Source organism: Sinocyclocheilus rhinocerous, unplaced genomic scaffold (genome assembly GCF_001515625.1).
Source record: "Sinocyclocheilus rhinocerous isolate Xijiao unplaced genomic scaffold, SAMN03320098_v1.1 scaffold405, whole genome shotgun sequence".
NCBI classification, from domain to species: Eukaryota; Metazoa; Chordata; class Actinopteri; order Cypriniformes; family Cyprinidae; genus Sinocyclocheilus; species Sinocyclocheilus rhinocerous.
In genome coordinates this window covers 518383-533032 of record NW_015630351.1, presented here as the reverse complement: position 1 = coordinate 533032, position 14650 = coordinate 518383, and the positions used below count along the sequence as shown (strand labels likewise).

General features: G+C 38.0%; 1 protein-coding gene across 1 annotated transcript in view; it reads right to left on the bottom strand.

The window, feature by feature from the left end:
- Window positions 1–413: 413 nt before the first annotated feature.
- The window catches only part of dennd1a (DENN/MADD domain containing 1A), a 32026-nt gene continuing 17789 nt past the window's right edge, over window positions 414–14650 (bottom strand). Inside the window, exons 9-24 of the mRNA XM_016552557.1 lie at window positions 11395–11505; window positions 11200–11300; window positions 10652–10697; window positions 10375–10476; window positions 10098–10223; window positions 9802–9903; window positions 9078–9165; window positions 8920–8960; window positions 8729–8800; window positions 8499–8555; window positions 8258–8374; window positions 7641–7718; window positions 7100–7170; window positions 5908–6036; window positions 4689–4971; window positions 414–4188 (exon numbers count right to left, since the gene is read on the bottom strand). Of these exons, the coding sequence (XP_016408043.1) occupies window positions 3199–4188; window positions 4689–4971; window positions 5908–6036; window positions 7100–7170; window positions 7641–7718; window positions 8258–8374; window positions 8499–8555; window positions 8729–8800; window positions 8920–8960; window positions 9078–9165; window positions 9802–9903; window positions 10098–10223; window positions 10375–10476; window positions 10652–10697; window positions 11200–11300; window positions 11395–11505 (2514 nt within the window). The 3' untranslated portion in view covers window positions 414–3198. The remainder of the gene's footprint in view (window positions 4189–4688; window positions 4972–5907; window positions 6037–7099; window positions 7171–7640; window positions 7719–8257; window positions 8375–8498; window positions 8556–8728; window positions 8801–8919; window positions 8961–9077; window positions 9166–9801; window positions 9904–10097; window positions 10224–10374; window positions 10477–10651; window positions 10698–11199; window positions 11301–11394; window positions 11506–14650) is intronic.

Here is a 14650-nt window from a genome sequence, read left to right as displayed (position 1 = left end):
GTGGCTATAATTTGTTTGCTTTTTTTGACGCATATGAGTCAGATTTTCTTCAAATGCATGCATAGGATTCACTAAAACTAAAAAGTACAGTGTGAATTGCAACATCATTTTAGGAATATATTTTTGAATGTGTAAATGTGCAAAAATTGTTTAATAAAAGTGTTTGTGTTTAAATGTTTAAACAGTAACAGCTAAAATAATTAGGAAAATGCATAATTGATGTAAAGGTCAGGTTCATGATTAGTGGTGTTTTTTAACTTGTTAAACTGACATTCCTAAAATAATAATAATAATACAATATGTGCAAGAATACTGGGAAAGAGAATGGTTAAAAATAAATGAATAAATGGGAGCAAAACAAATCTCAAACTCACCACTTTCACATGAATATACTGTGTTTTTAATTATGGCAAACACAAATAATAACACCCAAATAATAATAATTTAAAAAATAAAAAAAGTGCAAGATGATAATAACAGGATATGAGTTCACATTGGTATACATTCCAAGAGAAAATTGTATTTTACACATCAGAAACACGTCTTGATAGTTCCATCTTACTGAGAGCCGCACTCTCCTACCATTCAAGCTGAGATATCTAAACCTTAAAGGATCCTGTCAAAACAGGTCCTACAATGTTTGTTAAATCCATTCCAGCCGTACTTTCAAACCCTGTTTTACCCAGACATGTTAGATTATAGTTTTGACACGTTTTCGCACTCAGAATACAGTCACATTCAGTGATGGGCCTCATTGACTGCTATATGCAGTGATGTCATCTACAATACTTCATCCAGAACAACTTTTAACACTAAACAAATTTGGATGTCTTGCCAGTTAAATCACTGTATGGGGAAAAAATATCACAGCTTCGGCTCATTTGATGATTGCTGAAAAAAAAAAAAACTATCTGTTGCAGTTAAATTTGTAAAGGTATTTTAACAGAATACTTAGCAAACGTTTTTTGTCAATTAAAAAAAAAAAATGCCTCGTTTTGCGTCACCCAATTAATTTTTACTGAATATTTAAATTTAAAGTTTATGTTTTCTGTTATACAGTAGCACTTTAATATGCTCTCACGCATTTCACTGTCATTAATTTTTAGTTTTGTGTTTGTAAAACATTCTTAAAGTCACCCTACTAGAAGTTCACTGTAATCCAGTGCAGGGCCACTCAGTGTATTCTTTAATGGCGCATTAGCTTCCATTTCCACTGAACTTTTGTTTTAAACTTTCAGTATGAATTAACTCACCAAGAACAAATCACATTTCAACCTAACAGGCGGTGTAAAAATAATCTTTTTCACATTAAGACAAAATTTGAACCAAAACACCGTAACAACCCATGCAGTAAGACTAGGAATACACAACAAACCTCTCACCCCAAACAGCTCTCAATTTACACACATAACACGCGCGCACACACACACACTCGTTTAAGGCCAAATTCGAAAGGTGATCTAAATGGATAAACTAACAGAAAACGTGAAATTCTAACAGCTCTACAGGGTGGATAGAGATGTTCAAGAACACTTTAATAACACAAATAACATTATTTCATTTTTTTAAATACAACAATAAAACCAGAGAAGAAGAGACACCAGTTCACTCCCTGATGTTCCCTGACATGGACAAAAACATGTTTCTTTTGGATTTGAGCGTTTGGTTGTACACAATTCTTTTCCATGTCAAGATTTGCACAAACAGTGTTCTCCTACTTGTCTCAGACAAAAATATAGCAAAAAAATGGCATGAAACAAAGATCCTCCATCACAGATTGTATATAGTGCTGAACTAAACCCAGAAAACAGGCAAGAGTCTATGATGAGAAAACCAGCTGTTAGAATTAGGATTCATTTTAACACACTTTATAGCAGTATGTATGTTTAAAAAGCGCAAAACAGCTCTATTAGAATAAATACCCATAATGCAGAGCGCACGGCAGTAGCAGATTAAATGGAAAGGGAAGTGCTAAAAAGAAGGGTGGTGACTGGTTGCTTTATGAAAGCTATAAGTCTATCATGTGATGCTCAGAATAAAATGAGAGCACTTTAACATCAAATCAAAGCAAATGGACAATTAGCATCTAAACTAAACTATTTAGAAACTGAACAGAACCCTGTCCCAGAAGACCCATTTTATTACTTTTGGACTGACACAAAGGCAAGCGAAACCAGAGGTAAAGCCGGTACCAGTGAAGCCATTCACCACATATTTAATGAAAAAATACACTCTTGATCTGTTTACCTAATGTAAATGACACTTTTTTTTTTTGGTCAAGAGATAATGCATCAAATGCATACTGCATTTTTGTCCTTTAAAATATCTGATTTCAGAGCTCTAGGGGGCAGTGTTGTGTTTTACAGGGCTGTTTACGCTGACCCATTCTGAGTGCTAACATACTGATGCACTTTATCACACACTATGCTCTATGCAGCGAGTAGTATATAGCTTCAACTAGGACACAATATGTAGTGCAGTATGCATTATAGTATGCCATATGTAATGTAGTGCAAATTTGAAGTACACGGCAGGTACAGCAGTCACAACGTTATATGCAATGTGCATTTTAACGTCCAGAATGTAGTATGCCCTTGTGTCATGTAGCAAGAAGTGTGGGATGTGTAGTATGCTATCTACTAGAGATACGCAATATTTGTATTCAAGTGCATTATAAATGGCAATTTAACAATCGTTTTTTCAAGAAAGTGGACACTAGGGTATGTCGGTTTGAATTAATGTGTAGGATTAAAAAACACAAGATTCTTATTAAAACGGCACTGACCGTTTATGCAGTTACTGCCATAAAAGCAACAATGCCAGTCTAATTGCTAATGTAGGACTTGGGTCACTTATTGTGTGGTATCTTTAGTACTGTAGTCTGATCCATATGGAAACTAGACTGCTAGCTACAGAAAATACAGTGTTATCCTGCTAATATGGTTTTTCAGTGTTAAACTTGCTGCTATTGGAACAACACTGTTCATCCGGATGCTATGGGAAACACATCATTAGCATCTGTGTGCATAAGGCTAAGTGTGTGAGCTAGGTGCGAAAAAAAGCACGACACACTCTGGGGGGAAAATGTCCAACAGTGCTTTCAGGCCACAAGGGGGCGCAGTCTTAAATACCTACTGGCTCTAAATTTTCGGTCCCTCACTGGTTGGTAGCAGCAGTAGAGGAAAGATGTGGGCAGAGCTAGTCAAAAGTTTCCCACCTTCTTCGCAAATCCTCTACCTTCTTTTTGGGGGGTGTGGCCATTACTGTTGGTGTGGTTGCCATAGAAAGAAGGTCACTGAATGGGTCAAGGGGTTCGTCTGTAGAAACTTGCGCAGGCTGGGCCAGAGTAGCCGGAGCAGGTGAGTCTAAGAGGGTTGAAAGAGAGCCGCTACTGCTGGAGGATGGTGGAACACGTCCAATTGGCCACGCCCCTCCGGTTGGGGTCACACCCACAGCAGATGTCTGACTGAATACTGAGAATGGGTGGGCAGAGGTGGAGAAGTAGTTGGCACCTGGGGGAGGCATGTATGCTGGGGCAAAAGGGTTACCTGGGATAACAGGACTATAATGCCTTTGTGGCTGGTACTGGGGTGGTTGGGTAAAGGGGTTCAGTGATACTGGAGGGGGGAAGGCAGGCAAGTTTGGGGGGTTGGGTCGAGGAGGTATAGGGGGTTTAGAGAGGGATGGGGTGGCCTCATTCTTCGTTGCTCCGCACAGAGGGTCCAACAAGCTGAGCAAGTCCTGTCCCTCGTTTGGCTCACTGGGCTTCAACAAGTCCGCCTGAGTTTGTGATTGGGAGTGAGGAGACATGTTCAGTGCTTGCCGAAACTCCTGCCCTCCAGCAGACACTCCTCCCTCCTTTTCGCTAGCCTGCTTAACCCCACGCAGCAGGGTCACAGCCGGTGCTAGAACGGCACCCGGTTCGGGTGTTTTTCGACCTTGGGGACGAGGGACTGTGATACAAGCCCCTTCGGTCTTCTCTGCACTGGGATTTGAACTCTCTCTGCTGGCTGGCCGTGCCTCAGGGGGTTCCAAGGGTGGCACGGAGAGAGGTCTCTCCCAGGAAGGTGACTCTTGGCCAAGCAACGTGGACGGGACATCTCTTTGGCTCCAGAGCTTGTTGTACGGATTGGTGGTTTTAAGACCAGGGAGTGTGCGTGTGCGCTCACCAGAAGTAAGATCTATCCGCTGGAGAACAAACAATTAAAACAAGTTTTAGAGGTATAGAGGCCATGCACAGCAATAAATCCGGTTGCTTTGGAGTGCTTAAACCCATTCTGTTCACCTAGAGTTTGGGTGATTGCGGGAGTGACAACCGCAATCAATTCCTAAAAGTGAGATAACAAAACATTACTATGGATCTCATCATAGACCATTGTGAGTTTGGCAGTGTCTCTTGTATTTCCTACAAGTGGAACAATAATTTAGGGCAGAGTTTCTCAAACTTGATCCTGGAGACACACCAACAGTACCGATTTGGGATGTCTCCCTTATCTGACCCCTTCATTCCAGGTCTTGAAGTCTGCTAAGGAGCAGATGAGTTAAACCTGGTGTTTGAATACAAAGAGTTAAAAAATGTGTACTTCTGGTGTGCCTCCAGGAACAAAGTTGGGAAACACTGATTTACGGGATTCTCTTGTGCATTAAATTGTGGCTGTCACTCCCAAAACTTTGCAGCACAATCTAACCTGATAGTTGAAGTTGGCATGCTGTGGGTCTGCTCGAAGCTCCTCCAAACTTCTGGCGGAACTGAGTGTAGAGTGTGTGCTGTGAGAGGATTTTGTGGTATTTGTGGTTTCGGTACATTCTGGCTCCCCCTGCTGACTACGGAAAGCATCCTGCAACAGGCTCAGGTCAGAGAACTTGTCTAGGACAGGGCTGGACGGAGCAGTGTTACCTTGGAAGCACTCCCCAACCTCCTCACCTTCTTCCACAAGCTCCGCCTCTTTCAGAGACCTGTATGGCTGGGGCCTAAGTCACATATGCAAACAAAAACACATAGGCACACAACATCCACGCCACAAAAACACACAAACAAGCACACACACAACACATGCACAAACAAGTACAAGACACATTATATTTTCATGTTAGATGAAGAGTTGTTGAAATGGGCAGATCTGATCAACAAAACAATCAAAATCACTTTACATTAATAAGCTGTTGCATGCCTCAGGCAAAGACATCACATTTATTAAATCTAGCCATGCAATAAAACTGATTTAAGACAGCATTAAAGACAAATCTAACAAGCCACAGCGTAACTAAATATTATGGTGAACAGTAGCCCCAAAAATATTCAGACTTAAGACACTTGAAAATGAGGTTATCATTGCATTAAATAACAAATTGCTCTTTGGGCCTGATTCAGGACCAAATACTTTGCCGTATTCTGGATTATTTGCAGAACTTCAATAGTACGTACATGAGAAATCTAGAGATGACAAGAGTTTGGGCAAGGAGCTATATGACATACTCAGATACGAAAGATTTGTTAGTTTTAATTACTTTGTTATTGGAGGCCAAACATGCTGGCCCATTCTGGATTACATGCACATCTTTAACAGCCTATGCAGCAGGGTCGGCTAGGGGAACATTGGGAGAAGATTAGGGGTCCAAGCACCAAGGCCTGGGGTATCTCTGTGTACAGTTAATGCAATTTATACTGACAAATTGGTTCTACAGTACTATAGATAAGTTCCACAACTAGAATGTGTTTTGAACAGTATCAGTATATTTAATGCTTCCACTTGGTTTGACATTTAGTAATCTAATGCAATGACATCTATACATTTTTAGTGGCCAAAAACTACTTGCGGGCACAGTATGTGAAAAGGTCATCAAATATTCACTTTAAGACTAATAGACATTAGAGAAATCAAGGATGAAAAACACTTGAACAGAGACCATTCAAAAGGAGCAGAAAGCAGGAAGTGTTCAGGAAAAGCAGCAATGGAGTCATCATCCTGAGACATCTCGTCACCCGAAGAGTCCTCACACAGAAACACTGTATAGTGACGGGTCGGACGCACGTAACTACAGTGTCAGCACGCACACATACAGAGATGCACAGCAGCAACAAAAAAAGAAAGTGTAAACAAATTGGCAGAGACAGAAAGAGCCAAGTGTAAGGTGTAACCACACACAAACACACAATCACAAAAATGACCATCCCAGTGTGAGAGAAAACACAAGAGTGAAGGAGAAAAAGAAAGAATGAGACATGCAATCACACATTCAAGACCACAACATTTTTACTGTGCTGATTTGTATGTCATAGATATTTTAGGGATAATGTATAGCCTAAAACTATTAAAAATATAAAACTATTAAAAACTTTGTTTTTAATTCAAATAAAATATAATTATTAGATGAAAAAATTTTAACTGAAATTTTTGAAATGTTGTTTTGGCAACAAACTATAAGTTTCATAAAATAGGTTTAAGTACTAAAAGTACTTAAATTACTAACTGAAATAAAACTAAAACCTAAAAATACATTTAAAATATTTAGAAATATTTTTTAAAAACAAAAGTTCATAAAAAATGGCAAAAGTACATAAAGTCAGTAGACATTAAACTAAAACTAAAATTAAAATGAAAACTGGAAAAAGAAAAAGAAAAAGAAAAGCTAAATCAAAATATTAATAAATAAAAAAAAAACTATAATAGTATATAAATAATACTAAAAAACAGTATCAGCCACTATTAAAAAATAAAAGGATATCAACTCCCGGATGCAAAGTAGAGGAGACTTAAAAATGAAGTTTATTTTGCAATAATGATCGGTTGGCTGTACATTATCCTATTATTATTGACATTAATCAAATAAATAATAGAAATAAAATAGATTTTAATTAAAAAATTTTCATTCTCTTTATTTAAGACTGGCTTAAATGTTCTGCGAAATAGTTCATTACAAATGTAAACAATCAACCTAACAACAAGAGAAATACAGTTTAGCGGTAATTGAACAAAAAAATCTGACAAATGCCGTGAATGCGGAGTAAAATATTCCATAGACAGAAACACAATGACCATTGTCTATTTGTTTGTGTTTTGCAATTGCAAGTGAGAAAGGTTAAGTGTTTAAGTCTTACTGTTCAGGGCTTCCCTCTATGCCAATGTTGCTGCGTGGTCTCTTTGCCACCAGAGGCCGAGGAGGTCGAGCCTGCAAACACACGCAAACACACGTTCTAAACAGCATACTAATGTCTCTCTGGATTTGTTAAATCTTTGTAGATGTCACCGCAGTCACTGTTAAGTCAGAAGTCAATTGCTCCTTTTAGACAGCAAGGGTCAGAGGTCAAGATCCTGTCAAATGTAAACAGAAATGCGCTATCCAAGACCTGAAGATTGGCTGACAGAATAAAGCACCCTTTAAACCAGAGGAAAAAAGTTTGTGCGGTAGAAAAGTAAGTGCAAACACACATGACAAACTCGTTCATGTGTGTGAGTGAGCATTAATCTGTAGAAAAACAACTGAAGTTAGATCACACAGGTATGTAAATGCACACACACAAACAGTATCCTGTCAGAACACACAAATATAACACACTCCAGTGCAGCAGTCAGGGCAGAGGGGAATATCTGAGCTCAGGGTGACAGGTCAGAGGTCAGGGATGAGAGTGCTGTACTCACTGGTCGTGTGCTGCGCTGTAGTTTGGAAGGATGGGGGGGAGGGGGACGTTGGGGCCGTGGGGAACGTGACTGCTCAGTCTGCTCCAAACATACATACACACACATACACTTTTATCTGTGAAAATATGACTTCTATTGCACATTTCCTAAAAATTAACAGTTCAACACATGGACTGAATCCTAATTACTATGTCCATGTCAACACACTTTTCATTTAACATACATCTGAAATAGGCATGTGACGATATCAAAGCTTCATATCACGGTAATTGCTGAAGCTTTTATCACATATTAAAATACATTAAAATGTATGCGTGTAAACAAATTAATACATATAAATATAAATGTATAAATACAACAAGTGGAAGTCAGTAACAATGTTGCACACTGCAGTGTTCTAAATTTTAATCGCTTTGTATACAAGAAGCTAATGTGCATTTCAAAAATCTAATTCGGACAATGAGGTTATTACATTATTTTGAAGTGGCCATGATAACAATACTGTGCATGTCCATTACAGCAATATACTGTATCATTTGATAGATAATTTACATTATATAAATGCTCTTTGCAGAAACTTTGTAATTTCCAAAACAGTTACAATTCCCCACACCCACCTGTCCAAAGTGAACTGTGATTGGACGTCTCTGGTCCCAGGTGAGGGAGTCTTTGCTGTGTGTGGAGGGTAAGTGGGTGGAGCCAGGCTCTTCTGAGTAACCATTCTCTGTAAGCTCCTGCAAGTCAATACACAGTTGCTTGCACATTGCTTGCATTAAAAAATGCATGTACATACAGTATGTTTATGCAAAAATTATGAATAATTATGTTTTGTGGGGGGGGTGGTGACTGTTTGAGAACCTTTTGTTTGAGTCGACTCTTGACTTCTTTGATGCCCATCTTGGCATGGTCTTTGGCCTGTAGAGGAAACAGGAGATTCCTTACACAGACAGCACAGAGAAATCTCTCATAGAAAAGAAAGAGAAACTGGACAAAGAAAAAAAAACAGTAGAAACTCTCACACAGACAAAACAAGAATTCACTCACACATAGAGAACTGAGAAAGAAAGTGTTTACACATGGATACATACAAATTTGTAAACTGTCCTCATCGCAGGATTTGCCTTTGTCTTCACTGTGTTTAAGATGGCCCCACTGCCTTTCTATAAGCCAAAGGTGAAAAAGACATCATCAAACGGAGGAGGAAAAGTTCATAAGCAAATACACAAAGAATCAGTCCAAATCAACCTCTCCAGCACATACAAAAATCAAGAAACTTCACCTTCACTGTGAAAAGCCACTGATGATATGTCTTATCACTGCCTGTAACACAAATATGAAACAATCACTGAGAAGAGTGAATGTAAAAACAGCAATAACACAGAATAACATGAATTTATTAGCTTTACAGTAAATATACAGACAAATTAAGTCTCTTACCAGCATATTCTCCCATGTTGATCTCCTCCTCAAACTGATCGCTGAACCCTTCACCAGAGTTCAACAGCTCCAGACGCCCGTCTATAAACTGTAAACACACATTAAAGCAATGATCCTTATGTATGTCACGCACCGTGAAAGGGACCACTGTGACACTAAAGTTGACAAAAGCGCTGTGTCTGATTGTAAAATTGCTATGTATACACTACATGTAAAGCAGTATTATTCATATAAAATTTTAGCATAATATTTTTGTATAACTATTTTTTCTTTTTTCATTTTAATTTTAGTTTAAATTTTAGTAATTTGCCATTTTTATTTATTTTTAAATAATTTAAATATTTTAGTACTTCAACTTCAACTTATTTCAGTTTCAGTAATTCGGTTTAAGTTTTTAATGTAATATTTATTTCAGCTTTATTTTACTTACCAGAAATGATTTTTAATAGCTTTAGTTAACAATAACAACACTGAAAATGTTGTTGAAAAATGTTCTGATACAACACTAACAAAATAAGTGCCTTAACATGCATAAAAAGTACTAGAAACACTGGTAAAAACAAAACAGCTGTAGTTTTATAAAACAAATTATAAGCTTATAAGTGTATAGACTAAAAGAAGGAATATTTATTTGAAGCTGTATTTATAATTAGCGTTATATAAAAACACTAAAGGTCTATTGTATGCTCTCATTTAGATAGTTAGGTAAATATTTGTGTAATACCTGTTTAAAGAACTGTAGTTGGATAGCATTATGTAGAAACTGTCTCATTGTGCTGGATCGGTGCGTGATGAACGTTTCCTCACTGAATGTGATTGGCTCCTCCTGAACATTTAGACACATGGGAAGTCAAAAACATGCAGCTCATTACCCAAGCATTTTTCACGGACTGTCCACTAGAGGACACTGTCTCACTGTTATCCTGCATGTTCAAATGCTCAGAGCCAACATTTATGACCCAACATTTTAGTCTAAACTTCATTCAGAACCATAAGCACATCAACACTTCAAACTCTCACCGGTTCAATTTGTAGTGCATTCCTGTAACTGCCAAACAGAGCTGCCTGTGCCTTCAGAAACGCCCTGGCCACTCCATCTCCTGTCGTCGAGGAAACTTTTCTTAGGCGGTTCTTTAAAGATGAAACCTACAACATACACACGTATATCACTTACTTGACCATTATAAATACATTTCCATATCAGATCATCACCGACACATCAAAATCAACACCATGCCCAAAACAGATCAGACTTTTTGGAGATCTGAGCAAGTCGTGTTTATGCTTATTTACTCACCACATCATTAGGAAGGCTTTGTAGGTCATCAAACGGCGTTTCAAGAGTGTTTGTGTCTACATTGAGAAGTACCACGTCATCTAAAGCCATACCTCGCACCTTCTGTTACGACAGCACACACAAACACAGATACACACAAAACATTCTAAATACAGCCTAGAAGTTTGCTACACTACACGTAACTCAATACAACAGCACTGTGATTCAAATATGAATCTGCAGCACAGAAAAATATGAATGTGCAGTTACGGTAAAATAAAAGAAAGCAATCAGTCACCTCCATAAGACTGGAATGCACTCCGATGAGGTATGGCATTGGAGCGCTAACAAAAATATAACAATAGTTCAGTACAATTCATGCCTTTTAAAATGTATTAAATATATGATTATATTACATACATGGTACTTAAAATTCTAAAATTGCTCTAGGAGAAACCTTTATAAAACTGTCCATTAATATACTGAATAAAAACATTGTCTAATATCATTTAAAATGGACATTCTGTTAGAAGATGCTTTAAACTCAAGAAGTTCTTACATAAAACTGGTTTCTCTTTCCTTTTCAATAAATATGAATGAGTCCTGAATGAACGATTCTTAATCTTAAAATATATAAAATATATATTTTTAAATACATTTAATCAAACTTTTGTAAATATATTAAATCCTCCTACAACAAAAAATTCTTCATAACTGGACCAAATAATGCCTATTTTTATAATATAAAAAAATAAAGGGCAAGTAATTAGCAACTTAATTTTAAAACAAAGGAAATATGAGGTCCTTCCCAAGTATATATGTATGAATGTGTGTGTGTGTACTCACCAGCAGTAGTCTATTAAGTGCTGTGGCAGTACTGGAATATAAACATGCTGCCAGTACATGGGATACAACATGGTTGCTGCACCATGAACACATGCGGTTAACTGAGAGGGAGAAGAAGGTTTATTAATACCTCTAAAACGAGTAAAAAAAACAACTAACAATATAGAGAGAGATAATGGTAGAGATGATGCTTACAGTGCTCAGCTTGCTGCAGCTAATGAGGATTCGTCTTTCGTACAGCATGCTAGCGTATAGATGCAGCATGTTATTCACATCCACTGCTACAAAATACTCGGTCAGATTTCTCTGCAAATACATAAAAAGAAGTCATAGAATCAAGAATAATAGAAGTTTTTTTTTTTTTATGGGAGTCAATGTGTTATATGGATTGATGACAACGGTGAATTACCTTTTGAATTTAGCTAGGTAAACTTGATTTTTACAGACAATTTTCAGTCATTTTAAAGGGGTCATGACTCATAAACTGCATTTTTTATTATTTTATAATGTTCTCTGAGGTTCACTTATAATGTTAGTGTGAGTTTACATCAAAAAACATCATTTAGAAGCAATAGGCTATTTTCTATCCTGTTTTTGAGCCTCTCTGCAGAACGATCTGTTTTTATAGGCGGGGCGCATTCAAGATGAGCACGTAAACGCCCACTGCTATGATTGGCTAATAGGGTTGGGCCGATAGACGATGCCATCGTCCATCGCCGATGGCTGACAGACATCACAATGTTAAGCTGACATCATGATTCCCCCCCACCACCACCACCACCGCATCCCAGTTCCGTGTTCAAAAAGGAAATGAAGTGTACTACGGAAACCCTAAAGGGAATAAATAGCCTACGAGAAGGGAGGATAAAACAAAAAATTTCAATACTTTTTCTCGCAATTATATCGTTGGGTAAGTATAGGCCACTGTAAAAAATCGTTTTTGATTGTGCGCTCTCATTTTACTTTCACTTTCACTTTTGAGATTCACGATCACAAGGACTCTATACTATGGAGTCGCAGTACTTACCACACATTTGACAAGATTAGATGTTTGTCATTGGTGCTCAGGATCTGCAAATCATTCGCCATCGTCCTATCAGACATTTCTCCTTACTCTGTGTATGTGGTAAGTGAACTTTCATGTACTGTAATGCAACAGGCTACCGCTAGCAAGCGGCTAACCTTTTAGTGGCTGTGTAGAATGCGTTATTTGTTTCACGCTTCGGGCACACCCCTAACCCCGCCCCGCCCCCCGATGTCATCGTCCATCACGATGGTTCACTGTAGACATCGTCCGATGCCAATTTGGTAGACATCGCACGATGGTTCACTGTAGACATCGTCCGATGCCAATTTGGTAGACATCGCCCAACCCTATAGGCTAACAGTTTCGCTTATTCAAATAACAGTTGGACGCTGCTGTGATGTACTCTGAAAACAACATGGGTCATTTGGGATAAAACGTATAAATACTCAGTATACATCAAATGGTCTGGAACAGACAATGCAATCGTGGTAAAAGCACGTTTACTCACACTATATTGTGTTGCAACATTACTGTTGGATCCAATTTAGTCAGACTCAGCACTGCATCATCATTTACGGTGAATTACCTTTTGAATTTAGCTAGGTAAACTTGATTTTTACAGACAATTTTCAGTCATTTTAAAGGGGTCATGACTCATAAACTGCATTTTTTATTATTTTATAATGTTCTCTGAGGTTCACTTATAATGTTAGTGTGAGTTTACATCAAAAAACATCATTTAGAAGCAATAGGCTATTTTCTATCCTGTTTTTGAGCCTCTCTGCAGAACGATCTGTTTTTATAGGCGGGGCGCAGTCAAGAGGAGCAAGTAAACGCCCACTGCTATGATTGGCTAATAGGGTTGGGCCGATAGACGATGCCATCGTCCATCGCCGATGGCTGACAGACATCACAATGTTAAGCTGACATCATGATTCCCCCCCACCACCACCACCACCGCATCCCAGTTCCGTGTTCAAAAAGGAAATGAAGTGTACTACGGAAACCCTAAAGGGAATAAATAGCCTACGAGAAGGGAGGATAAAACCGTCCGATGCCAATTTGGTAGACATCGCCCAACCCTATAGGCTAACAGTTTCGCTTATTCAAACAACAGTTGGACGCTGCTGTGATGTACTCTGAAAACAACATGGGTCATTTGGGATAAAACGTATAAATACTCAGTATACATCAAATGGTCTGGAACAGACAATGCAATCGTGGTAAAAGCACGTTTACTCACACTATATTGTGTTGCAACATTACTGTTGGATCCAATTTAGTCAGACTCAGCACTGCATCATCATTTACTTTCAGTCTCATACTGAAAGTAGCCTGCATCATACGGTCTTGTTTAAAAATGAATCCGTAGCAAAGTGAAGCAAGCAAACAAACAAACAAACAAACAAACAGTGTTTCACTGACGCGATCTGGAGCTCTTTGCTAATTTTACCCTGTGTTTACACCGGACGCGAGCGGCGCAACGCGACTATAGACAACAGAACTCATTATAATCGGAAATTCTGTCTACGGCACAGATTGACACAACAAATCCCCGACAGTAAACTGATTCGCAAAATGCCACAACAGTGCTCGCTTCCGATGTAGAAAGAAAGTTTTGAGTTTTGAAACTTACAGGATTGTCTTGATCAAAAGATCAAGGGAATTTTGATTTCTCAGTTCATGACCCCTTTAAACCTGTATTCTCAGACGTCCTTAGTTTAAATTATAACTAGTCACATCCGAATAGTTATGCATAAATTTGTAATTTCTACATTGTGGCTAACAGGGTCAAGGTAATAAGTCAGACTTACATTTTCAGGTATACTGGGTAATTCCCTAGGATCAGGCACTGTGAAAAACCAATGCTAAAGACAGAGAAATGTAATTAGCTTTATACAATAAATTGATTGTAATATGAACATCTTGTCTGATGTAAGCGTCATGTGTGTATGTTACTGTATATTACCACACTCAAATGCACAGGGACTCCAGGATCAGGGATGTTTAACGTGTGTAGAGACTCTAACAACTCTCTCCATTGACTGTCCTGTAACACAAATACACACAAATTAAAACAGCAAGTCTCACATGCAGATTTTACACTTTATAAATTATAAGATGTTAAATCACTACAAATAATCAATGCCGCGTCACTATTATATGTATGCGTGCATGACCTTGCTACACTTCTGAGGTCAAAACAGCTGAAAAATCTCCTCAGAGGAAATTTTGAGTTACACGACTTTTCAAAGTTTGGGGTTGGCAAGATTGTGTAATGTTTTTGAGATAAGTCTCTTCTGCTCACCAAGGCTGCATTTATTTGATCAAAAATATAGTAAAAACAGTAATATTGTGAAAGATTATTACAATTTAAAGGGGTCATATATGATGCTTTTTTAAAGATCATTATTTTGTGTATTT